General features: G+C 35.4%; 2 protein-coding genes across 9 annotated transcripts; one reads left to right on the forward strand and one right to left on the reverse strand.

The window, feature by feature from the left end:
- Positions 1-72: 72 nt before the first annotated feature.
- On the reverse strand, positions 73-18852 carry LOC106157848 (putative phospholipid-transporting ATPase IIB). Of its 7 annotated transcripts, none has more exons than XM_087011720.1 (27): positions 18698-18852; positions 17359-17492; positions 14388-14555; positions 13872-14034; positions 13439-13552; positions 12944-13111; positions 12567-12713; positions 11741-11821; positions 11117-11269; positions 10580-10669; positions 10134-10204; positions 9544-9709; positions 9186-9242; positions 8685-8921; positions 7336-7497; positions 6913-7005; positions 6358-6441; positions 5904-6074; positions 5424-5612; positions 4842-4986; positions 4484-4548; positions 3999-4087; positions 3517-3648; positions 3080-3188; positions 2626-2683; positions 1942-2148; positions 73-1619 (listed from the first exon to the last, which is right to left on the reverse strand). In XM_087011720.1, the coding sequence occupies exons 2-27, from the start codon at positions 17376-17378 to the stop codon at positions 1483-1485; spliced, it is 3276 nt and encodes a 1091-aa protein (XP_086867846.1). In that variant the 5' UTR covers positions 17379-17492; positions 18698-18852; the 3' UTR covers positions 73-1482. The 7 variants fall into 7 exon arrangements, with proteins under 7 accessions (XP_086867846.1, XP_013389080.2, XP_086867843.1 ...); XM_013533626.2 differs by having other exon boundaries at positions 17359-17514; positions 18698-18821; XM_087011717.1 differs by lacking the exons at positions 17359-17492; positions 18698-18852 and adding exons at positions 10745-10765; positions 15402-15653 and having other exon boundaries at positions 10580-10648.
- LOC106157849 (uncharacterized) lies at positions 18838-25760 on the forward strand. Of its 2 annotated transcripts, XM_013533627.2 has the most exons (7): positions 18838-19039; positions 19985-20183; positions 20777-20857; positions 21122-21311; positions 21796-21922; positions 22545-22556; positions 23981-25760. In XM_013533627.2, the coding sequence occupies exons 1-7, from the start codon at positions 19019-19021 to the stop codon at positions 24254-24256; spliced, it is 906 nt and encodes a 301-aa protein (XP_013389081.2). In that variant the 5' UTR covers positions 18838-19018; the 3' UTR covers positions 24257-25760. The 2 variants fall into 2 exon arrangements, with proteins under 2 accessions (XP_013389081.2, XP_013389082.2); XM_013533628.2 differs by lacking the exon at positions 22545-22556 and having other exon boundaries at positions 18853-19039.
- Positions 25761-27479: the final 1719 nt, after the last annotated feature.

A 27479-nucleotide genomic window follows, 5' to 3' on the forward strand; every position in this document is an offset into this window, starting at 1 on the left:
ATATTAAATACAATGTGATTTACACTAATGAAATTTTAATAATAATAATAATAAAAGAATAAAAAAACTAACTCAGATCTGACTAGTTTTATTTTATAATTCTGTTAGTGTGTACATCAATAACAATATCTGGGTATGAACACTACCCATTTCCCCTAAAACTGCTCTTCTGATCTCTGCTAGGAAGCATTCACAACCCAAATGTTACGTACAAATCAAATATAAAAATTCTGCTTTAAAGCTTTCCTCTCTGACTTTGGTAAAGAGCAGGAAATATCCCAAACAGTTGCCACACAAGCCACTCAATAGAGCTTTTCACAATGAGCATTATGTTATCTTTGTGATACACCCATACCAATAGCTTGGTAGTTTAACAGTTGCCCCGCATCTTATTGTCACGTACAATTTATTACGCTTAAAGGAACTTTACTCCCTTTCACAAGTTCACTTCTTGCTGTTTAGTAGATACTCAAATGGCCATGTTGAGGGAGAGCTCCATTCTCATGACCCCCTTACATTATAGCCTGGCTGTTATCGTAAGTGGTCAATCTCTTAAAACATATCGCGTACAGCTGTATCACAAAGATGTCACTCTCTATGTGAAAAGAACTTTTTAATTAGCCACTCTCACTACAACAGAAAGCCAGAAATCACCCATTAAAAAAAAACAAATAAATAAAAATAAATAAATAATAATAATAATAATTTTAACAATAAATAAAATAAAAAAACTAATGTATGGGTGGTATGTATTACCAAACCAGCAGCTAGAGTTCAGCTCTCTTAATGCTGATAACAAACTTCAAAAGGGCAACTATACCACATTCAGAAATATTTGAAAAATATTCTCTGTGAAAACCAATCCCTTCGTGTGGTACATGAACTAGCATGTTACATGGATAATGATGATTCTATCAACAAAATATAACATCATCTCTATGATAATAAATTATTACACAAGCTGCTTTGAATGTGTATATCCAAGGATATGACATAACAAAAATGGAAAAAGGGTAAAACTAAATGACCAGGGGTTTAGAGAAGGGGCTAAAGAAACGAAGCAAATTTTCTTTGACCAGCCTAAATAGGGAGGCCACTCCTCTCCGTACCAAATGGTCAATCCAGTAATGAGCAAAGCAAGTGGAGGGCAGTATTTCACTGATATATACTGGCTGTCTATGACTAGCTTTGGATAACATGTCTACATATTTTTTCAGAGAAACTGGGACATAAATGGAGTGGGACTACAGCAAAGATATTTAAGCAAATATCTACTTCCAGAATCCTGTTCTGGCTTTTATTTTCCTGCTTCCTCTTTCAGTACTGTTATCTGGAAAACACGGAGGGATTGACTTGGGATTCAATTCTTATGGATTCAAGTCTTATTATCTTTTCTGAAAACGAAGAGATATCCTAGCAAAATTACTCTCCTCATGATGGTGATAATAATGATGATGATGATGATGATGATGATGCAGTCTCTTATGGCTGAAGCTTAGAGTAACTTGGTGGTGAAAACTTTCTCCTGAGATATTTGAGGATGTAGAGTGGGATACAGCTTACAGAGGTGATCACAAGAACTTTCCAGACAAAGTCCCAACTCTTCAGAAAGTCTTCATCTGGAAATAATAATAATTATAATAATAATAATAATATTTATTTAGAGTCTACAATCCAATTATGTTCAGTAGACCTTACAATACAATATGAATATATAGAAAGGCTAGTATATAATCGACTCAAACAAATTGATTTAAATAATGTAGAATTAAGTTTTATTTCATGAAGCCCTGTGAAATATATATTCATAATGATGCAGTTACAACTTTTACATTTTCTTGCCAGCCTGCTTCAGTAAATACGGTGTTGGATAAATATCTGTATTTATCTATTTTTGGAAAAAATCGTATTAAGCAACAGAAGACCAAGAAAAAAACTTACCAAAGTAGAAATTCTTGAGCACCACCAGAGATGCCACGTAAATGCCAAAGCTGAAGATCTCCGCCACTGCCATCAGCCAATGCCAGGTCCGTATCGTCAAGGCAACCATCAGTAATTCTGTGAGGATGAGTGATGTAAAGGTGATGGAGACCACATGGATAAAGTCTTCATCAAATAGCAGGAATGCACCATACATGATTATACCACCTGAGTGGATAGGAAATAAAGCACCTGTTAGACAAACTGAAGCCATACATGATGGACATTACTGTGTTTTGGTATTTTCAACCTCTAAGTCAAAAACTAATGAATGTTATTAAAGTCAGCCTCTGTGTCAATGAGCAATATAGGAGTTTCACATTAGTCAGAACTGAATGCCAGTGTCGGATCCAGTGTTAAGCAGAGGGGGTTGGGGTGGTGTAGGGTGGGGTGGGGGTGGGAGTTGATACTGTTTTACCATTTCTAGCTCCCCATTTCTTTTTGGACATGCACTGCTATCTCTTCCACTTTTAGTGAAATTGTTAATGTTCAAACACTCTTAAAACTGATATAATAAATCAGACAGAGGAAACTTCAAATTCTATTAAATTTAGCTGGATAGCACAAGGTTTAAATATTGTCCTATCTGATCAATAAAACCAGGCATCACAAATACTGCTGTAGAGCCTGTATAATACCACCTACCTTGGTACAGACTAATCAGCACCCATAAGAAGAAAGTTTTGAAGGAAAGCGACCTCCCCTGGAATAATAACAGCATCAGGCTCATTTTTCATTTTTTTCCTCAAAAATCTTCACTCTAATTCATTTTTTTTCTTTCTGGCAAGAATCATCTTATTATTCAAGTGCCAGTTACTGAGCTAATGCTGGGGTGAATTTTATTACGCTAAAAAGCTGAATGATTCTGGACAAACGAAAAATCTGAACTATAATAATATCCAGCAAATGATAATCCATTAAAAAAGCAGTGAAACCTTATCCAAAGCAATTATACAAAAAGCTCGACGAAAAAACACGACTAAAATTTGACTTTATGCACATGAGACAAGACTCACGAAATCAACGCAAACAATACCTCGCATTGATCATTTAAATATGTTTTTCATATTATGATTATTATAAATATCCCAAGCCTTACCTTAGTGAGATCTTTATACAGTTCAGGGTAGGTCATTGCTATCTCTGCAGATACATCTTTATCTAACACCAGAGAGAATACTGGGTACATGGTGTAGATAGTGGCATAGCTGGAACAAAACATCAAATACAGTGGCATTAGAAAACCTAGAGCATTTTAACCAGGCACTAATAGTGGCAAAGATGAATTATTACATCAATACAGTGGCATTAGAAAATGTTGAACTTTTAAATCTAAAACTTGTTTTGTATCTCTTAATACAGCACCAAAGAGAACAACAGGCACATGGTCTATTTAGTAGCATGGCTGGAGATTTTGGAGAGTTCTAATTAACTGCACTTTTTGCCAGAAAAAGGGTGAAATTTGAACTAAATCACACAGTTTCATGGTAAAAAGGCCTACGTTTTCAGAAAAAAAAAACTCAGAGAGCAGCTTACCCAACCATGAGGAAGCCAGGAAAGAGTGCTATGGAGGCAAAGTAGAAGACTGAGGAGAAGATGGCTTGCATGGTGGAGATAATAAGACCTCTGTGGATCACAAACTGGCTCAGTGACGCTGACCTCTTGTAGCTGGAAGAGATGTTACAGGTACATTGTAAGTAAAATGATGAAACATGTCGAATAGTTTTATCCATTGATTATTTACTATTTGAAGATCTCATGAATACGGGATATTGAGAATAAATTTTTTCGTTTTTTTTATTCATATAAATAGCAACTGCATTGTGCAGTTAATTAAGTTTTGGATAATGAATATGGTGGTGTGTAATTGCCACTTTCTATAACACTGTTTAAGGTGAGATGTGAAACATTGCCATTTCAGTACCCATAGAAAATATTTATTGGTGACAAATTAACAAAGATAATAGTACTGGAACACAGTACCCTGTATCACTGTAATAATGATATAAAATGATCACCTGTTTCTGCCATGCACCAACAATAACCTGGCCACATGACTGAACTGTGTGATAGAGAAGTCAGCTGCTAGCGACGCCTGCTTACCCTCCTACAAAAAAAAAAAATAATAAAATAAAATAAAATAAATAATAAATAAATATATAAAGAAATAAATGTTTGAGAAAATCTATCTGTCACAGCCACCTTGCCTTATTGATTCATTTCAACATTTTACACCTAAAAATCTGGGAGACATATTTCTATTAAGATATTGTTTTAAATTAGTAACATAAGTTAGAGTTCAAGTGATATAAGTTAGGGTGGAGCATATATGTTTGCTAATAAATTGGAAATATTTGGTGCTGCGGTAATTAAAATTGGTCTCACCAGTATTTGTGTGAGATGCATAACTAGGTAGTTTAAGATGGCCTAAACAGCATGTGTCTGCAATGTGTGATGATTTTACCATATTTCTATAGGATACATATAGTCTATGCTGTCTTACCTTCCCTACAATACCTATCCCAGCATCTGCTGCCTGTATCATACTAACATCATTGCCACCATCACCTGATAATACAACATATATCACAACATGGACAGCTTTTGTTTTTTATATATGAACCACAATAAAATAAAACAGGAAAAATAAAACCAAAATTCAGAAAATATTGATTTAAAAGTGAGGGAACTGTGATAACTGCAGGCCAATATGAAAGAGTTATAAAAATACTAAACATCACTTTTCAACAGGTAAAACATTTCAGATAGCTTTTACACTTATCCTTCCTTCATTGTAAAAAGTGGTGAAAAGCATAAAATACAAAAATTCTATAATGAACTGACAACAAATATCATCCTACCTATTGCACATGTCCTCTTCTTGGTGTGAAGTCTGAGCAATTTGACTATTTCTGCTTTCTGTGTTGGAGAGCACCTGCACACCACCACAGCAGGGCACTGACATGCCAGCTCCACAAACTCATGCTCATAGTACTTGAGGCATATCTGTATGGAATAGACATTTTATTATTACTACTGCTTTGCATTATGCCTGTAAGGATCTGCACTTCTTGCTGATTCCAAATGACCTTGTTCATGTTACTATCAACAATGACAAAAGAGACATTTCAAATTGACATTAAACTGTCAACTGCATTGGTAAAACTTACAGAAATTTACTTTTGTTATTTTAGGTTAATATAATTATTTAAAGAAAATCATCTTGTTGGCAGCCTGCCATAAATCAGATGCTTTTGAGTGAAAGCAGCCAAGTGAGTGACAACCTGCTCCACCCACCTGAAATGAGTGGTATTGTGACATCATGCCCCACCAACCTCAGCTGATTGGCACTGTAACATAATGCCACAGCCACCTCTATTGATTGACAATGTAATATGCCACAGCCACCTCTATTGATTGACAATCTAACATGCCCCACCCACCTCTAGTGAGTCCCCTTTTATAACCAGAGCAGAGTCACTTTTCTTCCTGAAGGTGTTCAGTTCCAGGTGGGCCTCCTCCCTGCTGGTGACATTCCTGAACACGTAGATACTCTGCACCTTGGACACCAGGCGAGAGCTGGAGGCGATACATGTGGCCGTCTCCAGCTTGTCCCCTGTCAGCATCCATATCTGGGGGGAGAAATCAAATGGATCATATTCTAGGAGACTGAATAATTAACGTACAATTATTTAATAAGATTTTAATGGTCTCTACAGATTGAAAACTGTCTTTTATTATACCCTGGTGGCCATTCAGTATAATAGAACCAATAGTGAATGGTCCCTAGGGGACTATGAAGAACAGAACCCAGTAAGATAAAATAGGATCCTCCACTTCATTTCTTTCACTAGGCACTATTCTTCATAGTCCCCCCAAGGACTGTGGACAGTTTGTTTAATACATTCCACTAGCTCACTCACCCTGATCCCAGCATTCCTGAGCAGTTCCAGAGTGGGTCTGACATTATCCTGGAGTTTGTCCTCCACTCCAGTCAGACACAACAGCTCCAGGTCTCTCTCCAAACTCTCCACCACTGCTGCCACCTTGGTCGCCCTGTCCTGGACACTCAGCTTAGCCTGGTGATATCTAGACTGGAGACAGATGAATAGGGATGTGATAAATGATGGTCAACTCTCTCTCCAGTCATCTCCTCCCCCTCCCCATCTCTTTATCTCATAAAACTCTATCTCAGACACACAAACACTCACACAAGCTAACTCACCTTCTCTTACCCCCTTACTATCTCTCTCTCTCTCTCTCTTTCTCTCAATCTGTTTTGCCTGTTCATCTCTAAACTAAAAGCAATCAAAAAAAGAACCGAGTGAAGAAATAAGATATCCCAACAAACATGGAATACTCCATTCAATATCTTACTTCAAAATCCTTATACTGGTCCTCTGACAGTGTCTTCTTTGCTACCACAAGAGTTCTCAACCCCTCCCTGGCCATGTTACCACACTGGAATTAGGACAGAAAACACAGTAAGATACATATTACAACTACCAGAGTTCTCAACCCCTCCCTGGCCATGTTACCACACTGGAATTAGGACAGAAAACACAGTGAGATATATATATATTGGTACAATTTATGCCTGTTCTCTATGGATTTGTTTAATTCTGAAAAGTTTTTTCATATCTGACCATGATGATATAACCAAGGGGTAGAAGAGAACAAATATGTACCATTGTTATTTTGGTATTTTGATAGTTAGTTGTGCCAGTTTTTATTCATTCCTAAAAACTGTTATATGAAAATACTTTTAAGCTTCATATTACATTTCTGAGAATCTTGAAAAAATATGTGACATGGTTATTTTGGTGTATTGACAGTTAGTTGTGCCAGTTTTCCTTAATTCCTCAAAACTGTTGCACAAAATTACTTTTAAGCTTCATACTGCATTTCTGAGAATCTTGAAAATCTCCCCACCTCTTCTTCCAGCCAGTCATTATACTGAACAATAGAGATCATGACCACATCAGCACCCTTCATGTAGAAGGTGATCTCTCCTGTCTCCTCCTCCTGGAAATACCAACATCAATATCTTTTTAATTTTTACTCTGAGTATTACAAAATATATTTTATTCTTAAGGTATTTTTTTTCAAATTTATATCAAGCAATAGAAAAGAAGGATCATGCTAATCATAATTAAATAATATCTCTTTCTAGCTACAATGCAGATTAACCTAACAATTATGGTATAAAGTTATAAGATGTATGAGATGAGAATTTGGAATTCTGAAAGGTCTTGCACTGCAATGAGGCACACTTAGATTTCAACTGTTCCTTTGATATCTATAGTCCATAATTATATCTATAGTCTACTGTACATATATCTATTATATCCTCACCCTGACTATGATGCCCATTCTCTTGGTTTCAGATGTGAAGGGGAAAATTTGGAGGATCTCATATCTCACATGACGTCCACTTGGTATACTGAGCTGCATGGAGGTCAGATCACGCTTGACCAGCGCCAGCCCTACACTTTCTGTCCAGCTGACCAGTGCTACCTGCAATGAACAAAATAAAAAAAAAATTCTTGAATCCTTATTGTCCCATAATCTTTCCTCACCTCACCAATTCAAACCCTTATCTCCCTTCTTTTTAGCCTTAAAAAGGTCCACTGTGGAGAACATTTGATATAGGTACATAAACGTTTCATGGTAAAAGGTCCAATTTTTCAGACAAAAGGTTCCCTTCCCTTTGAAATTGCTGGCAACAGGACTGGGGCGGGTTTCACAAAGCAGTAGTTAGTTAGCGATCGGTAGTTAGCCTCTCGCTAGCTAGAGTGCCGTTTCACGAAGCAGTCGCTAGTTCTCTCGCTCGTTATTGTCTCGTTGTTGCCTTGGATATTTAACGACTGGTCAGACCAGTCGCTAACTCTAGAGTTTCATCGTACGCATGCGTAATGAGTGAAATAAAAAGGTTGCTTAGTTACCGTTGTCTGTCGTTTGTCTTTGTATCCAATATGGCGGCTACTTTTCTTGCTATCCGTACCGCCAGACGGCAACGTAGACTACGACGTTTTCATGAAAGGCAGAATCAATTAGAATATACACACGATGATGCAATTTACGAGTGGTTCCGCCTAGCTGTGACGAAAAGAGCGGCAAAAAGGTGGTGGAGATCCTTTACGACGACCTCAAAGCAGACGTTCTTATGCATTTCCAGCCACCACAAATTGGAGAGTTAGTGCTTTCGTGACACTTTTACGCAAGAGTTCCACTTCCGGCAGACGGTTTCGAGACTACGGTGAGTAACGAGAGAACTAACGACCGAACTTTACGACTGAACTTAGCGATGAGTTAACGACTGCTTCGTGAAACACCCTTCGAAAATCGCTAAGTTTGCTCGTTAGCGAGGTAGTTCAGTAGTTAGTTGTTCTAACTAACTACTGCTTTGTGAAACCGGCCCCTGCTTTCCTCACCTCAAACTCATAAACTCTTTCCTAATCTTGTCCTTCCACACCATTGCTTTAACCCACTGCCTCAAATCGCTTTCCTGTACCCTTCCCACACAGAATCCTTTCATGACCTTCTCTTACTCCATCCTTTTGTACCCTTTCCACATCTAATCCATGCTAGCAAATATGTCTTTGTGGGTGGTTGGGCAACTTCTGAAAGAACCTAACCTGCTTGCCCCCAATAGCAAGACAACAAAGAGAACAACTCCCAATAAAAAAAATGTAAAAAATCACCTCATCTGGACTAGAGGCCTGGTACACAGCTTTCTGTGTTGACTGCTGGTCTGCTTCTGTGTCTTGGTTTTCTGTGTCCGTCTCTTCATAGACTGGTGTGACGTTATGACACAGCGCCAGCGCTTTCACGGCCTCGTACACACGCGTTACGACTGTGCGTCTTACTTTGGGAAGAGTGGAGGACTTTGACGTCAGAGGAGCTTGCTGAGAGAAGGCAGTCTTTAGGTGTGCCATGACCTAGAAATAAAATAGTAAATAAGATAGTGAATTCAAACACATTCCCTACTAATGAATGCATCTGCATACATGAACATATAATAACCATAGGGTTCCCATTAAAGCTAGGCTGTTGAGTTTCACACGAGACATATTTCTATTTACTAACTAGAATGACATGTACAATATTGTTATTACTCCTCCAAAAGCACATTCTTAAGTATCATTACTCAATGCAACTAATATCTTAATACACAGTTTAACTGTTAAAGTCAAACTCCTCACCTCATCCATGGTCTCTGGACTGAAAGACACTGTGCCCAAATGTAACCTCTTGAATACCTGAAATAAACAATATGATTTGTTTACTTTGTCACCTAACAATGATCATTGCTTTATCTAAAGTATCTGTATCTAAATGCCTGTGCCAGTCTTTACTATCCTGGGCTTCTGTTTCAGTGCTTAGTGATATAAATGTCAAGAGACTGACATGAAAAAAGAGTCTGACTCAAAGGCAATTTGCAGTTGCACAATCCCTAAACTTACTGAAACATTACTGAAATTTCAGACCAAGCACGTAAGTCCATATCAATTTCAAACACTTTCTTATACAGAAGACTTCTAATTATTAAAATTTAATCACCATTTCATTCTGTGTGAGAGTTCCAGTCTTGTCAGACAAGAGATAGGTGATCCTCCCTAGTTCCTCTGGTATAGTTGTGCTGCGTACCACAGTCCCGGGAACGTCTTTGTCTCGCTGTATGAACCATGAGTAGGCCACCTTGCCCATGTCCAGGTTGACCCGCAAGCTGAGGGGGAGAGATTGGGCAATATTATTATTTAACCTTCCATTTCATTTGTTATTATTATTGCATATTAAGCGCACATTGTGTGCATTTTTAGACAGTCAAATCTCTGTTGTCAAATTATACAAGAGAACCTTATTATTATAAGGCTAAGGTGCAATTTGATATAACATATACCAGTAAGTGTAAAATAAATCTTATCAATATCTAAGACAGCTTCATAAATATAATATTATGATTTGTTTGATTATACTCTGTCAAAAGAAAATTCTGTCATGAACCATTCACTTTCATTGTTGATTATTATGAGGGTGTGATAAACAATCTTTGTACACAGAGCATCTTTACATACATGAAATAACATCTAAAAGTTCTACAATTTTCTGAAAAGATGAAATGAATGTTTTTTTTTCACTACTAGCCTCACCTGATTGGGATGATGTAAGAGAACAGAAGAACAAATCTGAACATATATCTGTACCATGGACCTTGGAATCCCTGGAATGAGAATCATACATTTTTAATACAAAACAGTACTTAAAGCACTCTAATGTCATTACAATAGGAATTATACAAATTTTAAAGTTGTAATTTATTCTTTGAGGTATGACAAACTTGTCATACCTCAAAATAGTGAACTCTAGCACCATTTTTCTTTTCCTCCACAAAATTTCATATCAATTGTATCACTGACAAAGCTGTGCATGTAAATATCTGTACCATCACAATTTTGTCAGTACGGTAATTTAGCTGAAATTACATCTTTTCATATTTCTTCAAGTTAAAGCTTTTTAGGTTAAACAAGATAAATTTTACATGCTTATCTAAGCCAAAAAAAGTTGATTATTTGTCAGCAATCATCAAGCAACCTACCTTTATCACCATCATGACAATAGAGAGCACCAGTACTGAGAGAAACAACACCTTGGTCAGTGTATTTACCTCCAGGTCCAACAGTCCTACCTGAAATATATATATATATATCACAATAGAGAGCACCAGTACTGAGAGAAACAGCACTTTGGTCAGTGTATTCACCTCCAGGTCTAACAGTCCTACCTGAAATATATGGGGAGGTCATTGGTGTATTTATCATGACAAATTTCATACTTAAATATTCATGACACACCACATTTTACTTTGGTTTTAGTAGTGGACATGTTCATGACAGACCACAAGTTACCTTAACTGCTTTTAGGAGCTGAGGCATTAGTGACAAACCACATATAAAACACTGTTTTTAGGAGCTGACTTTTCACATTATGTAGGGTAATTTGTGCACATTTTAGTGCTCAATAAAGTATAACTATTATGTTGCTTTTAGGAGTTGACATATTCATTCATGACATTCCACATGTAACGTTTTCTATCAGAAGCTGACATTTTCATGACAGACCACATATCATTTACCTTGCTCTTAGGAGCTGATGTATTCATGACACTCCTGGTTTCAGAGCCTGTGTAGACCACCAGCCCCAGGGCAGTGCCTGAGGCTACCACAGTGTTAGCCCACAGTGTGTTCTCTATAGACAGGGGATCCTCACACTTTCCTCCATCATCCATCTGATAGAATACAAACTTGACTGATAGAAACCCAGCTACACACAATTGTGTACAATAGTGAGAAAGTGTATGTAACTATGCTACTGGAACCTACATTTGCAAAAGACCCAAGTTGGGATCTTAACTTGAGACCTCTCTTTCACTAGGTAATGACCTGGATGGACTGGTCACCTGATTTATTGACATATGTGTACAATAATATTTGGAGTTTACATATATGTATAGTCCAGCGCAATACTTTGATAAAGAATAAGACAATATTTGCAAATGTTGTAGATAAGGCGCGATGTTCTGAAACACTAATTATATTCTTCAAATTAGGCAAATAGTCTCAACTTAATATCCAACAACATCAAACAGGATCTACAAATGCTCAATCTGCACAAGAATTCTGTATTTACCAGAAGGAAGGTACTAATAACATTACTGCTGTTAATGGTTGTGGTTTTTAAGTCATTTTTTTTCACTTACCCTCTGAAAGGTTCCCACAAAACTATGGATATCTTTCTGTGGTTTCTCAGCATAGGCCTGACCTGTTATTTCATGTAGATCCTACAGGGTAAACAACAATGAAACAAAATGATCTTTGACTAATACAGTGTATCAAAAGTTAATATGAGGTACAGGTATGTCCTGGTAAACTACAGCGCATCACTATGAGGTAATATGTGGCTATAAAACTTCCTTTCTACCACTCTCTGTTATGTTCCAATGATAACATGTAATAGTACCATGTGAAATATGTGTTAAAACATTGGCAGCCCCACTTCATCACTATTATTTTAGAGGTCCCTGATATCAGATGGTAACATACACCCACCTCATCACTATTATTTTACAGGCCTCTGATATCAGATGGTAACATACACCCACCTCATCACTATTATTTTAGAGGTCCCTGATATCAGATGGTAACATACACCCACCTCATCACTATTATTTTAGAGGTCCCTGATATCAGATGGTAACATACACCCACCTCATCACTATTATTTTAGAGGTCCCTGATATCAGAAGGTAACATACACCCACCTCATCACTATTATTTTAGAGATCCCTGATATCAGATGGTAACATACACCCACCTCATCACTATTATTTTAGAGGTCCCTGATATCAGATGGTAACATACACCCACCTCATCACTATTATTTTAGAGGTCCCTGATATCAGATGGTAACATACACCCACCTCATCACTATTATTTTAGAGGTCCCTGATATCAGAAGGTAACATACACCCACCTCATCACTATTATTTTAGAGGTCCCTGATATCAGATGGTAACATACACCCACCTCATCACTGGGGAGTTTCTGTGTCCCGGGCACGGCCAGCCTCAGTTTCCAGTCTGTCTCCCCATCCAGCTGGTCTGTCCTGATAAAACAAGCACCTGTTTTCTCTGTCGTCCTCAGCAGGATGAGGTCAGCAGGCACACGCTGGTTCTACAATTATAGAAACTCACATAATTCTAGCAGTATTGACCTGGGCACTTAGCTCAGAACATGGCGGAATCAAATATGATAAAATATGGAATGTTTTTTAAAGATTACATGGACATATTTACATACACAATGACTGAATAAACTTTATTACTATTTACTGAGATATATTACAGCTGATGGTATTGTTTATTATAACTAGCATATCCAACCGATGCCAACTTTTCTGTTACCTTTTCCACTATGATAATGTCCCCAACTCTGATGTCAGAGCTTGGTGCACTCTCAATCCCAGAGCGGGTGAGTCTTTGGTACTTTTGGGAGTTCATTTCCTGGTCTCGTCTGAACCTCCTGAAATCATCCACAGCTTCACGTGCCATGGTGACAAATATCACAAAACCCTGCAGAAAAAGAAATAAACATGAAATTATTACATTTAAAATTTAATACAGTGTTCAAATCTTAATAACCATATTTTTGGATGAATATTTTTATAACTTAACATACATTAACTTAGGGTAGATGTATATTTTACTAAATTTTGAGAATTATTATTTATGTTTTCAATTTATGTCATTTCTGGTAAAAAAAAAAAAAGGTCAATAGCTTATGATGATATATTCAATAATTATATCTAATTTTGTTAAATTTAGAAATGACATGGAAAAAATCAGCTTATGTACTTAAGAACATTCATCAAAATGCATTGAGGGCCAGAGTTTACCTACCAGTGGGCCCCAATATGTATAAAGATAACCAATTCTGATTTCTGGGATGAACTGAGAACATGCCATGACAAGAAAATAGAGATTTAGGAAAAACTTGAACTGTTCAAATAACACCTGGAAAAAATAGAAATCATATGTAAAATTTGCTCTATCCTTCAAGATGAAAATATTATCAATATGTCCTACAGAAAATATGAAATTAATTCCAATCAGATTGATATTTCAATACTCATTTTAAGCAGTGAATCACTTATTTGATGATGACCACTTCATGATGAAAAATATATTGTTGTTATTACACAGCCAGGTACATATTTCCAACTGTACAATAAAAATAAAATAAATGTATTTTTTTTTGTTTCATGTTAAGTTTGAATAATAGATCATTTTATATGTTAAGATTATATGTAATTCAGCACCCAAGTAAACATACCAGTGGTATAAAAGAGAAAATACTGTATTTCTGATTTCTGATCACATTTGGAGGGTAGACCACCCCATCTCCTATGTCTGTCTTTGCTCTCTTTCCAACCCATATCGTCCTGGGCTTGTATTCCACCTTTCTGCGACATTTCTCTACCAATGCATCCCAGCATCTGCAAGAAATACAACAATGATTGTGTGATAGATAACTGACATGACCACGAGAAGTAGAAACATAGTAGGAGTTCTAGGAAAAAATACTTCAGATTCATTTCAATAACACAATAATGTGCTAAATTAAAAGAAGTATTATAAATTATCAAATGTTTTCCATGACAAAACTGAGACAATAACTGACAGAAGTCAGAGTTGAGAACACTTAATTACTTTACTTTTGAAACTTAGTTTACAAGTTATGGCTTATTATATTCCCATAGACTACAAATTGGTCACAGGTAATGTAAAAATTAAATTTTTTCCTAAAAATGTCCATCTGTTCTTTTACGAGAAAAATCTACAATGATACCTGTTCAGGGCATCACTCCACCCCTCTGTAAGGTAGTACTTCAGTCCCTTCTTCTTCTTTGGTACTAGCAAGTCCGATTCGTCGATCTCAAAGTGTTCACCCATCATCAATGGCACATCATCAAGGTCAATGTCACTGATGCTTGTCTGGTGTCTAACTGGCTGATATCTAGGCAAGGAGAAAGGTCACAAGCATCTACATAGATGAGAGACGTGCACTCTTTACCTAATGTCCCTATAATTAAATTTTAGCCCTTAAATGCTGTCCCAGTTGGGAGTTAGACTTTGAGTCTCTGACAGAATGAACCTCTGCCAAAAGAGTAAAATTTTGTTACTATCAAGCATCAGTGTTAATTTTCATGCTTATGATAAGTAGCTCAGGAACAGGATAATATAAGTATCTCATTCTCCTGAGCCAATTTACAAGTAATTTGACCAAAAATACATGAATATTGAGGTTGGGAAGATCCCAAGATTATAAAACCAAGTTAAACAGCAAACCAAACTGCTGTCAAATGTCTGGAAAAACACTGAATAAGCTGGCTAAAACATGCTTAATTTCACCTAAGCTACAAGTATTGATCCTATTGTGACCAGTGCAAAATATCTTTCATATAATTAACAATTGCCAGCATAATCACCTTGTTGACTTCGATTGGTTGTATCGAATATTTCATCAATCTGTTAAATTTCATTGTCAATATACTACAAGTACTAACTGCTAATTCCTCGCCCAGTGGATCCAACACAGCTGACCTCATGCTCATATATATCACTGTGATCTGTTCTACTTGAGATCTATATGTACAAGACCATGCACAATGTATATATTCCAGTGTGGGAGGAGATGAACTATATTGTACATCCCATTGTTCATACTAATTCAATCTTCATTTGCGCATATGTGGATGCTATATATTTAAGATACACATATAACACATAGCTCTACACTATCATTATATTACAGTCTTCACAGCATCACACATCTCATGCGACTGTGAAATTTTCCACTTACTTCACATGCCTCACCCTTCGAAAAAGTCTACGACAACGAATTAACACCGAGGTCATTAAATCCCAAATCCTCTGGTAGGCGTTCTACACTAGACACAGTCAATACAGTTCACATGCGATCAAATGGTGATATACCACAGCCAGAAATGCATCAGACTGACCTGCCTCCATTTGATACATTCAAGCCATCAATAATGCATTAAAGCGATCATGTAACTTGGTTATAGTGGTTCTAAATAATATCAGATTAAGTCCTGTTGTGGTGTGTATGTAATACCTTATTTGAAGCACCTTCTTTATAGCTGGGTGGACTTTTGGGGCACACACCATAATCAACTGTGTATCTTTATATTGCTCAAATGTAATTTCCTGCTGGTGAAATTATTCATCATGCATATCAACTGTCTGAGTACCATTCAACTTGTGATTTCTAAATAACCAGCAATGATGAGTGGTTTGCCCATTGTACTTAGTTGACAAGTTATGGCTCAAAAGCACTGACTGACAATTTTTGTCATTATTTATTTTACAGATACAACAAAAGAAAGCAGTCTGGACAAGATGGGTTAGGTAAGAAACACTTTTCAATATAAGAAGAGGGTCAATTACTTTTAACAGATCTGTATAATTTAACACTGTCATGAACATATTATATCAAACTGACAGTTAGCATTAACAGGGCACCAATGAATTAACAACCATCCAAGCAAGTAAATCATTCAGTAGAGAGATGGAATTTGAACAGACGGGAATGGATGGCAATGAAACTGGTTGATGGAATACAGCCCACAGCAGTCCTTTCTGTGATAAATTGCACTACAAATTATATAAATGTGAGAAAAGAGGACTAAGGATTTCTTTCTCAGGTAAGTATTAATGATGTTGTCTGATTTTCAATTTCATTTGATCAAAATACTTAATAACTTTATATTTGTTCATCTTTATTTGAAGGTTTTGTTAATTGATTGATACATTTTTGAGTAGTGAAAAAACACTTTATTTTTACAGTAATGGCCATTATCTGTTGGGTTTCAACCAGAAGAAAAAAATCTAGGAAGATTAAAGTAAACAAATACTTTTTTAAAATCTTTATAATTAAATTGGGGGGGGGGGGGGGGGGAAGTATATGTTTACATTGGAAGGACACCACTATAAGTGAATGTATGGCAATGACTATCTTTTCAATGGGTAAAACTAATCAGTCTTCCAGATACATAACTTTAGACTTATATTTACATATAGCATCTGTGGTGCTTTTACTACAAAGAACAGACCTATAGGTGGCCTGCTTTTCAATTTTGTTTCTTCCACTCAATAGGGATTTTAAGAAATTCTGACGTAAGAAATACAGTAAGTTGTAACTGTAAAATTCATAATTTCCCACACTGAAAAGGTCAAGTTGTCATCCTACTGTTAGTAAATGAGGCGTGTATGTAGCAATAATTAGGCCTTACATCCCATTTCACTGTTCATTAGTGAGAAGTTTTATCAAGTCATGTGCGGTGAGTCTACATACTGCAGTGTGCTGTTTATCACAACAATAAGAAACCTCTATCTCCATGTAACATTCCTACATTCATTCATTCAAATTTCAATATCAACCTGAAAGCATGCTAGCTTTCCTAAGAAAATTACTGGTATTAATATCAATTTAAGTAGTTTTACTCAATGACAACAACAAGAATAAATAAATAAATAAATAAATAAATAAATAAAACTAAAATTAATAATAATAATAATAATAATAATAATAATAATAATAATAATAATAATAATAACAACAACAACAACAAAATAATAAATTAGTAAGAAAAAAATCAAATTTAAAAAAGAAAAATAATTCAATACACAAGCCAAATTCTAAAAGCTATTTCACAAACTTCAAAGCAAAAGCAACACTAGCTCTTAAATGTGACCACGGTTTAACCACCACCATCACCATCAGCAGTGCCACCTACCTTACTGTTAGTCTGGACATCACTCAGGTGGTTAAATACAATCACGCATCCATCTAAGCAACTCTACTGCTGTGTGCACATCAACGGGAAGGAGAGAGGAGGATTAGTGGAGGCACCACAATTATCAGGCCATGCTGGGGGAAAGAAAGAAAATTCCTAAAATTGTGGAAATCTAGTGGTAGATTAAGTGCTTTTTTATTATTTTGTTTCAATTGTTTTAAAAATACTTTTTTGTTTTTCATATGATTTAACTACAGGTGGCATATATAAATCTAATTATTTGAGCATTTTTAGAAAAAGACACAAGCAAGCATTTAGACATTGTTGCCACTAGTCTTGCAGTTGCACCAAAATACTACTAGTTTCATCAAAATTTTTTAAATGAAAGTGACATATCATTACTGTGTTATCAAAATTTCATTCTTTAATTGAATGACTTCTACATCAAACAGATAGAAAATTCAACGTACACAGAAAAAAAAAGTAGTTTTACAGCCTATTAGTAAACTATTCATGCAACACATGAGAAAGCAAAGCTGTGAACTCAAATACTGTATAGTCTGTATACTAGTACATATTGGGTCCTGGATAAAACAATATGGAGTGTTATTTCATTTGATACCAAATGTAACACGCTGTACATTATATGGCGTAAGGCTGTTTTCATGGTACTTTTGCAGTATTTTCCCCATCCTATAACTCTCTGAGTTCTAATATTCAAAACAATGTGGTGACTTTGATCAATGTCTCTGCTATTCAAATAAATTAGTTTGAAAATATAACTAATTTCTATGTTTTCTCAACTTCTTTGACAAATAAGACTACAGCAAATTTTCACCCATGCAAAGGCCTTGGCCATTTGAAAGAGCATGAAGCTTTTCTGAAAAAAAAAAAAATGAAAAATTGTTCAATGAATTGCAAAACTTATTTGACTAGCTAAGGCAAAGCCCAAAGTCACCACATGACATAATTTAGAAAATAATTTGAAAATCAAAGACTTATGGGGGTGTTGGGGTACTGCAAAAGTGTTTCTTTAAAATTCTACTTTTGATAACTGACAGTCATATGGGTTAGGTTCACCAGTGATTTAGTCCTGCAGTAGCCCTAGAATCGCTGGTGCATTGGTGCCATAGCGGAGGACTGAGTAAAACAGATCACAACACAAGCAATTTCAAGCTGGCACTACACAAACATACAAAAATTGAATCGAAACCCACCCAAAAGATTTGATATCATTTGGTTCACAGATGTAAAGTGAAACAAACATGAAATTACCCGACGTCGTAGGAATCTGTAACCATATTCAGGTTCTCTTTTCTATAAATAAAGCCCTACTTACTTCAGTTTTAAAAATGTCTTGTTCAAACTCTGGCTGATATATAACTACACAGTAAGACTAAGCTATTGCGGCAACACTTCAATTGTTATACACAGGTGACATAAAAATGTGAGTCAGCCGGAAGTCCTCAGCCAGAATCAAAGGCCGCTTACAGCATTTAGTTCATTTTATTAAAGCATATGGGGCAGGTTGCTATGCATTCTGGGATTGGAGTAGTGTACACAAGGTCTTGGAGACAGGTGATTATTGTGTACACACCACTGTAACTAATTCAATAGTATCGATTGATTGGGGGTAAATGGGCTGGATACGCTACTAAAGATGAACGCTACTAAAGATAAGGTAGGTGTTAGTTACTTGATGACTTTTATTGCCTTAAATTATTGTTTATTTATATTTGAGAGTGTTTTACAAATGGAATGTTCCTGATATTGATATTTTGGTACTCCAGTACTCAGTATATTATTGATGTACGTCTTGTCAAATTGGTTTAGAATGGTGTTATTCCGACATGTCATTACTTCAAAGAGCTATGCCCCCAATGTCTGTTACTCCGAACTCTTGCCAGTCATAAAACAATCTTTCGAAATGAACCAGTGTCGAATTAAGCTTCATTTCTACCCTGTAACAGTACATGTACTGGTATATGAAAATCTATTAGTATTACAATAACATGTATCATGTACAGTACACACTGTAAATCTAAGACCTCCATACGCCAGTGTCTGTATTAGTACACTGGAGTGACCAAATTTCAGTATTGCCGTGGTAAAGTGATGAACATTTGGAGTTATGATCAATGCCAAACAAGCAATTTAAATTGAAAATAAATAAATTAATAAAAAATAAAAAAATAATGCTTTTAGGATATTTCACTTAGATCCAAGTTTAGTTTACCAAGACCAGGAGATGTAAGCAAAGTTATGGTACAATGTAGTTCTTCATCAACTGGTTTATAATAAAACTATGAATAAGATAAATATGTATAATAAATTGTATCAGCCAGTTTAAAAGAAATATGTTACATAGGAATCTTTTTTTCTTTGTATAACCATCAGAATATGTTGATTTAGCAAGTCTTTTTAAATGAATCAGAGTAGGAAGTTACATGCATGTACATGTTATTAGAGATGATTTGCATCTTAAAACCTATGGTCCCTGCAAACATTTCAAATAATCTAAAAGGGCAAGTTTTAAACATAAAATTGCATTTTTTCATCAATATTTGATTTTATTTTATACCCCTGTAAATGCAGTTTTTTAGTTAACATTTGCTTCATCTTCCAGTTTGAAGTTGACCCCTTTCTGTGCACGTGTGGCCCCTGTAAGCGCTTCTGGAAGGACAACTTTGATAAAAATGGGGCCATATTGCTGCAGCAGCCAGTGCCCTGCAGAGCTACAGATACGTCAACATTGTACAAACAATATCATGAAAATAACTTATTCAATATAGGAGACAGGGTTATTGTATGGGGGAAATATAGAGGTAGGTATTTAATTGTCCTATTGTTTATTTTCAATATCCAGTTGGTCGGGGAGTGTTTGAAAGTATGTGCCTTTCGCTGTAGAGATCTATTCATTGATGGTGGTGTCTCATATTTCCCAAAATAAGCTTTAATGTTGGGGTTATTTTTATTTTCATGACTGGCTAGCTCAGGATGTTTATGCTTGATTTACATGTTTATACATGGCAAATGTTATATTTAGTTTTGCTAGTTGGTAAGCATATTTACTAGTACTTGCAGATTTTTTTTTTTTTTTTTTTTTTTTTTGAAAATTGTGGACATGATTTATTGTTTTGAAAATATTCTGGATTATCTCTTCTGCAGTTAAACTGACTGACTGGAGTGGGGTTGGGTTGTGGGAGTGGGGTTAAGTTCTGAATGTCATCACTATGTTTATCATGAAGGTACATTGACAGTGTTAATATTGTTGCTGCCTTCAACTTTAAATTCATAGGTCTTATCATTCAAAATGTTGATGAAATACAGTGAGAGTAATAACATGCCTCACATTATTTCTGTACAAATGATTTTTTGGAGTCATAGCCACTTATCAGACAAAAATTATTTATTCCAGGTGTAGTAAAATTTATCGGTCTTCTTGATGTAAATGCCATAGCTCCAGAGACGTATGTAGGGGTGCATTTAGATGACCACAGTAAGTGTCATTTCTATTCAAAGAAATGTTTTAATTTAAGAAACAGTAATTTTCCATATGTGACATTTTTTTTATAACTCCCCTTATCATTGTGATGCTTGAATGGAAAATGATGCCTTGACCACCATTTCTTTTCACTACAAGTGTATTAGAAAAATCAGGTATTACAGGGGTAGTTTATTAATTTTTCATTAATTAAACTTAATAAACTTACATCTTAATAGTGTAAAAATAAATAAACTTAACTTTATCAATTATTTCCAGTTGGCTCAGTTCACAATGGGGTATATGATGGCAAGCGGTATTTCCACTGCCCGCGGGGACATGGTGCCTTTGTTCCCTATGGTGACTGCCGCCCTATCCAGGGCCCCGAGCCACGCCCCCCTGTCACTGGCAATGACATGTTTCCAAGCTATGAAGAGGTTAAAAAAAGTAGGAAGTTAAAAAAAGAAAGGTGAGTTGTTAAATGTTCTCCAAACTATGAAGAGGTTAAAAAAGTAGGAAGTTAAAAAAAAAGTCAGTTGTTTATTGCTTTCCAAGCTTTGGAGAAACTGGAAGAGTTATACAGTGTTTAAATGAGAAATATATGTTCATTGATGAAGACAAGGTGGCCATTAGATGAGTAGAAGTAAGAAGATCTGTATTTCTCTTTATTTCATTCAGTTTTTATATGGTTGAATAGTTTCTTGCTTCAGAGATGTTTGATATTTGGTACTGATTTTACTATATATATATATTGTTAATTTTTTGTATATTAAACTCAACATGAATATTATATTTGTCAGTGATGATCACTGACATGCAGTAACAACAAAAAGATTTCCTTATATCTTACTTTCACTTTGAAGTCAAATCTTCAGAATAATAAAGAAACTATAATAGAACTGTATTGCTCCTATGTGGTAATTAAACATTCATTTTTAAATTAAAATATTCAGAGAATTAGAAGCAGAACGGATCAAAGCAGAGGAATCCTCACGGTATGGTGTAACAGACCCTAAATTACTTGCCAGAAGACGAGCTGCTAAACGGATCATATTTGATCCTAATGACATCACAGTCAGGGTAGGTATACTGGAGTACACCTATTATTATTATTATAGAAAAAAACTGCATATTTCATACACTGCATGACAATATTGTAAGACAACATAAGTTATTTTCTGTGCCAAAATTACAGAACCTTTTCATATTACAATTACAGTCTGTGACATTTAAATTGGTCCCTGCCAAATGCCATTCAAAACAAAGCAGGATCAATTAAATTTTGTAAATTGTCTCTTCGGGCCCAGTAGATTCCTAGGCTGGTGGCTGGAAGGGCCTGATGAGCCTAAAAGTTTTCGGCATGGACTTATTGTATACTCTTTATCTTCAAAACTTTAGGCCTGGCAGGCCATGAATATTTACTTTACAGCTGCAAGGTCATATTTTGGCACAGATATAACATATTTATATATTTTAATTGTTAATTTTGTGGACAGTTTTTGCACACAGTTTAATATATACTAACTGCATGGTTATTCACCAGGAGCACCTTATTAGCATGAATAGAGGCACAAGTTAGAGTTACATATTTATTAATTAATAATTACTTACTATATATATATAGCATCACAAACATCATTATTGGATCTAATTCATAACCATGTTTTTATTAAATATTAACATTTTGCATTTTTAAATCCAGTCGGCTGCTTTGGTAAGACACAATACTTTGCCAATACGTTTGTAAGACTTTTCAATTGCTTGACCTTTTTCCCATATCTTTATCTGTATCAGTTAGCCATAGGCCCAGCAAATACTAGTACTCCACTGTGCACTAGTGCCCATGGTTTAATCAAGTTAATATAGTACAATACTTTTAGAATTGCATTAGTCTTTTTTCTTATCCTTTAATGCGAGAGTGATTATTCTAAAAATCAGTTTTAGTTTTGCATTATACCATAATTGTTGACTTCATTTTGGAATTGCACTGCTTTTAGTAATTTACAAGCATTGCAATGAATGTGGAAATATCTGGAAGAAAAGAGAATGTCACAATCACCCTGTGTTCAGTGAAAACCATCTTACATGTATGCCCAAAATTACAAAAATGGTTAGACTGCCCGCTTGGTTTACCTTTTCTTTCTTGTGCTGATCACATCTTACCAGAAGGTAAAATTGTATTGTACTAGTAGTTCTTGTTTTTCTCTTTGTGTTTGTTGTTGTTGATGTTGCTGCTGTTTTGGTTCTTTTGTCTTCATGATTATGATCTTGTAGGTTGCAAAAGCACAGCATCTTTGCTATGTCTGGTGTAGTCAGGGCTGAATCTAGGATTAAGCAGACTAAGCACATGCTATGGACACCCTAGCTATGGGGGCACTAAGGCCCCATAGTACAGTTGTGTATATAAAATGGGGTAAAAAGGGTGAACAATAATTAAAAAAAAAAGATATTTGGAGCTGGGAGTGCTTAGCTATTGCACCCAGAGACCTAAATTTGGCCCTGAGTGCTATGAGAATAGGGTTCACAGTTTTTCATACATGTTATATCATTCTTATATGTAAGGTATGTAGTTTAAGGAGGTTGGACACCAAAGAACAAGGTACATTGAGTATATTCATAATTCTTGTATTTTGTCTCTTTTAAACACAGTGTTTTAAAATGATACGTTCACTGAGTAACTTTTATTATCTTGGCTTTTTTTTTTTTTTTTTTTGGGGGGGGGGGTACAAAAAGTGCCTATTAAATATAGCACAGATGCTGACTTATCAGACTTACCCAATACATATACAGTGTATGCCCAAATTTGGTGAACATTTTGATGCACCTTTAAATATTATTTTGAGTGTACTGTGTGTAACAGAGGCAAAATGTCAAAATTATCAATATACTCAATGTACTTCTGTCTTGGGAGTTCAACCCCATTGTAGTTAAACACCATTCTTTTAATGCTCCATACATGTATGTTGAGTGATATCAAGAACACTGTCATTGCACCTTACAAGTTCAAAAACTAATTTTATTTAACCTGTACTGGTATATAAAAAGAAAATCTTAAAAGAAAAAAAATATCATAAAAGAGCTGTAACTGAGAGCAATATTTTTCCGTTCTAATAGTATTATGTTCTTATTCTATCTTAGGATGCAAAAAGACGAGAGGCTGCAGAAACAAGGAGAAGACAAATCCTGGCTGCGCAGCCTCGCCTCACAGCTAATGAAAAGAAACTTTTAAAATGGAAGGAGGAATTTGGGGGCGACACGCGTGCAGAGTACATGGTCAAAACTTTAGAGAAACTCATGAATGCTCACGAGGACGGAAAACAGGCCTTGGAGGATGAAAGGATCGCCAGAGAGAGGGCAGAAATGGGCTACAGTGACGATGAATCGGATTACGATGATGCATCCACACAGGTTTGATGCATGTGATGGAGGGGAGCTGGCCCAGACATTGACTGCAGAAACACACTTTAAAATGGGAAAAAAAACTAAACAGAAAAGAAATACATGATCTTCTCTTTGTGGTTTAACCATTGATATGAAAACAGTAACTGCACTCATTCCAGCATGTTACACTGGTGCCACTAGCTGTAGTAAAATAAGTTTGAAACATGCTGAAACTTAATCATAAATGAAAATTATTAAACACAAGCTGAAAATCTTTCATACCGTTAGCATTTATGCTGAAATTTGTTTCAAATGTAACAGTTATAACATCCATACTGTTTAATTTTTGATTTTTGGAGCTATTAGTGTAAAACAAAAGCCATGCCAGCAATAACCTCAAAGAATACATAAGCAGGTGCCATTGATAAAATTGATTTATCAACAGATTTTATGGAAAAATTTCAAGTACATACATGTGACAGTTTGGGATGGCTGTGTGAGCTCCTACCATGACATATACTTGTCCTTGTGAAAAAAGCAGTCATGATTGTTTTTGTTTAAATATCAGTCACAATTATGAGAAAATACAGAAAATTGGTTTAAAACAGAGTGCATGGGAAGTACGCATGCCAGATAAAATTCACAAGGAATTGCACCCTTTTTAGTTTTCATGTTTATGCATTAATTGGACCATATGCTTTCCTTTTTACAGTATTCAAGAAATACCATTTTTTAAAAAATCATGCCATGAGATAGGGTTTTAATGTTTGAATCTCATTATTATAAAGCAGTATTAAATTCTAAAATATTTTTTCTGATATCATAGATAGAAAGGAAAGAGAGGAGACCCCTTCCATTTGTATGTCACCATCTTTACTATGAAATAGATCACTTTTATATATTAAATCAAGGTGATGTTTAACATTTTTTAGCCAGAAAAAATAACAGAGTTGATGTTTTTTAGCAAGTTATACTTATTGAATCCAATGTTCTTCATACAGAAAATTTTTATCATCAAAGTTTTTCTATTTTAAGTATTTATAGATTTGCTCTGAAATGTTACCGAATTGAAGGACTGACTTAAACATCTCGGGGCTGGTTCCTGTCTTTTAGCCTACAGGATACATAAGTTAAGACTTAGCATTCTGGCATGCCAGAATAAATGGTATTTTTTATGTTCTGTTGTGACATATATAACTTTATATGCTTCGTTCATTCCTGTGTCCCATTGTAGCAATAGTGACCCTCCCCTCACAGTCAAATGATGGTCACAAAATACATTTTAGGAATCATTTTTAATTCATATTTTCATGTGTGAAAGCAAAAAGTACATCACTTTTGAACATTGAAAATGCATTTTGTAAGAAAAGTTGATGTGTTAGGATAAAATTGGCAAATGAAACCAGCATGCATGAGACACTTTCATTTTTCTTTTCAAGGAGTGTTTTCACCATACATTGTGAATGAATACATACATTGTAATAAATCACCCTATGTCTGAAGAAAATTCAATAAATTGTACTATTGTTATTAAAAATGTGCTGATTATTATCATTATTTATTTATTTATTTTATTATTATTATTATTTATTATTATTTTTTTTTTTTGCGCCTCCCCAATCCCCATCCCATATCCTTCTCGTGATAGGGTTGTGGATTTTTGAGTTGTAGCTTGTTTTGACTGTGTAATCTAATGCTAAAGTGCAAATTTTTATCAAATTATCATTAAATATTTTATTAAATCTTCGTCATTTACATCGTGTCTTGTTAGGCTACATCGTGGGCTCCCAAGGGCTCGCATTCTTGGCTCTGACGTCTCTGCTACTGCATTCAAAGATATCTCAACTACTGCATTCACTGACCTGTGCGCGACCACGATAACAAACCAACTTACCGAACCAGTCTAGACTGCTCATTTCGTTTTAATTACATATCTTATCGCTTATTTATTCATTTTACATGTCACCTGAAAATTAAAATAGATACATAGTAAACATGATTTTTAGGGAAGGTCCTTACATCTAACCGAAAACAAAGCTTTAAAAAGTTTTTAAAAAATTGGGCTACGGCGCAGGGTTGCCAGCCGTAAAAACTACTGAATATCTAATACTACTAAAATCATATATGCGTTCAAAAGTTTATAATCACTATTAACCTTACCAATAAGTGTCCATATTGTCTAGATAAATCGAAAAAAGGAGGGGGGGGGGAGGTTAAACGCAACATGAGCTAAGACCGTGACACGGGATTTCTTTGCTAAACATTCCACGGCCGTGAACTCTCCCACCTAGCAAAAATTTGCGTACCGTTTATGCTGTACAAGTCAATATAAGTGTTTGCCAAGATGTAACATCTCTAACACCCTAACACCTGTTATCTGTGATGGCTGTGTTTAACATCTGCATTTTTACTCAGATAGCTAGGAGAAATATAACAATTTTCTGTAGGTTACTTTTAAAGAAGCTTTTCATCGAAACTATGGTAAATTTAACTTTCAATTTATGTTTTGCTTTGCTCTGTGCATTGCGCAACGCATATATTTTCTTTAGGATTAGTACATACAAGTAGGTAGCATTCGCATGTAAACCTGTTTAAATATTCAAATAAATAATGTTAGTTTTAAGTTCTAGCCTATTAATTTTTACAGCCTGATTCAGGGTTGTACGCCTACAATTGCTCCAGACAATATAGAACTGGGTGATAAAATAAAGGCTTACAGAGATTTTTTTAAAGCAAGAAATTACTTAGAAAATTGTCAACAGAGAAAACGTTTAGCTATGAAATAGCATTTTCAAACTTTCAGCTCAAACCAGTATAATTATTTTGACAATTAAGTAGGCCTACAAGAATTCTCTTGTTACAACAGTTGTATCGCGCACGAGAACTGTCTGACTTTTCACTTTCAGGGCGGCTAATCCACACATCAATCAAAAAGATACCCTACCATATATCTCTTTATCCATCTATCATAATTATATTCTCATATTTGTCTGAATATGAAGAGCACAGGTCTGGGTTTTGCATTATCTTAGAAATATCACTAACAAATAAAGACAGACAACGGTTCCTCGCTTGTTGGAATTGTTCTTATAGATAAATGAATTATCAAACTTCTCCCTTGTATCAAAATAATGAGAAAAGCGGGCAGTAAGGCTCAGTCATGGGCAAGTTTATTTATACATCTGTGTATAAACAAACAGAAAACAAGCTACGAGACCGTGTACTCCGAAATGCTCCGATCCTTTGACGTCACGCT

Source organism: Lingula anatina, chromosome 4, assembly GCF_051362555.1.
Source record: "Lingula anatina isolate TDL-2025a chromosome 4, LinAna3.0, whole genome shotgun sequence".
Lineage (NCBI taxonomy): Eukaryota > Metazoa > Brachiopoda > Lingulata > Lingulida > Lingulidae > Lingula > Lingula anatina.

Excerpts from the sequence above, each read along its gene's own strand:
- LOC106157848 (XM_087011717.1), bottom strand. The coding sequence starts at position 15,457 with ATGACCTCGGTGTTAATTCGTTGTCGTAGACTTTTTCGAAGGGTGAGG. Across the intron at positions 9,243-9,543 it reads CTCTCACACAGAATGAAATG|GTATTCAAGAGGTTACATTT; the intron begins GTGATTAAATTT and ends TGTTTATTTCAG. Across the intron at positions 7,006-7,335 it reads GAATGGGCATCATAGTCAGG|GAGGAGGAGACAGGAGAGAT; the intron begins GTGAGGATATAA and ends TGGTATTTCCAG.
- LOC106157849 (XM_013533627.2), top strand. The coding sequence starts at position 19,019 with ATGAACGCTACTAAAGATAAG. Across the intron at positions 19,040-19,984 it reads TGAACGCTACTAAAGATAAG|TTTGAAGTTGACCCCTTTCT; the intron begins GTAGGTGTTAGT and ends TTCATCTTCCAG. Across the intron at positions 20,858-21,121 it reads GGTGCATTTAGATGACCACA|TTGGCTCAGTTCACAATGGG; the intron begins GTAAGTGTCATT and ends AATTATTTCCAG.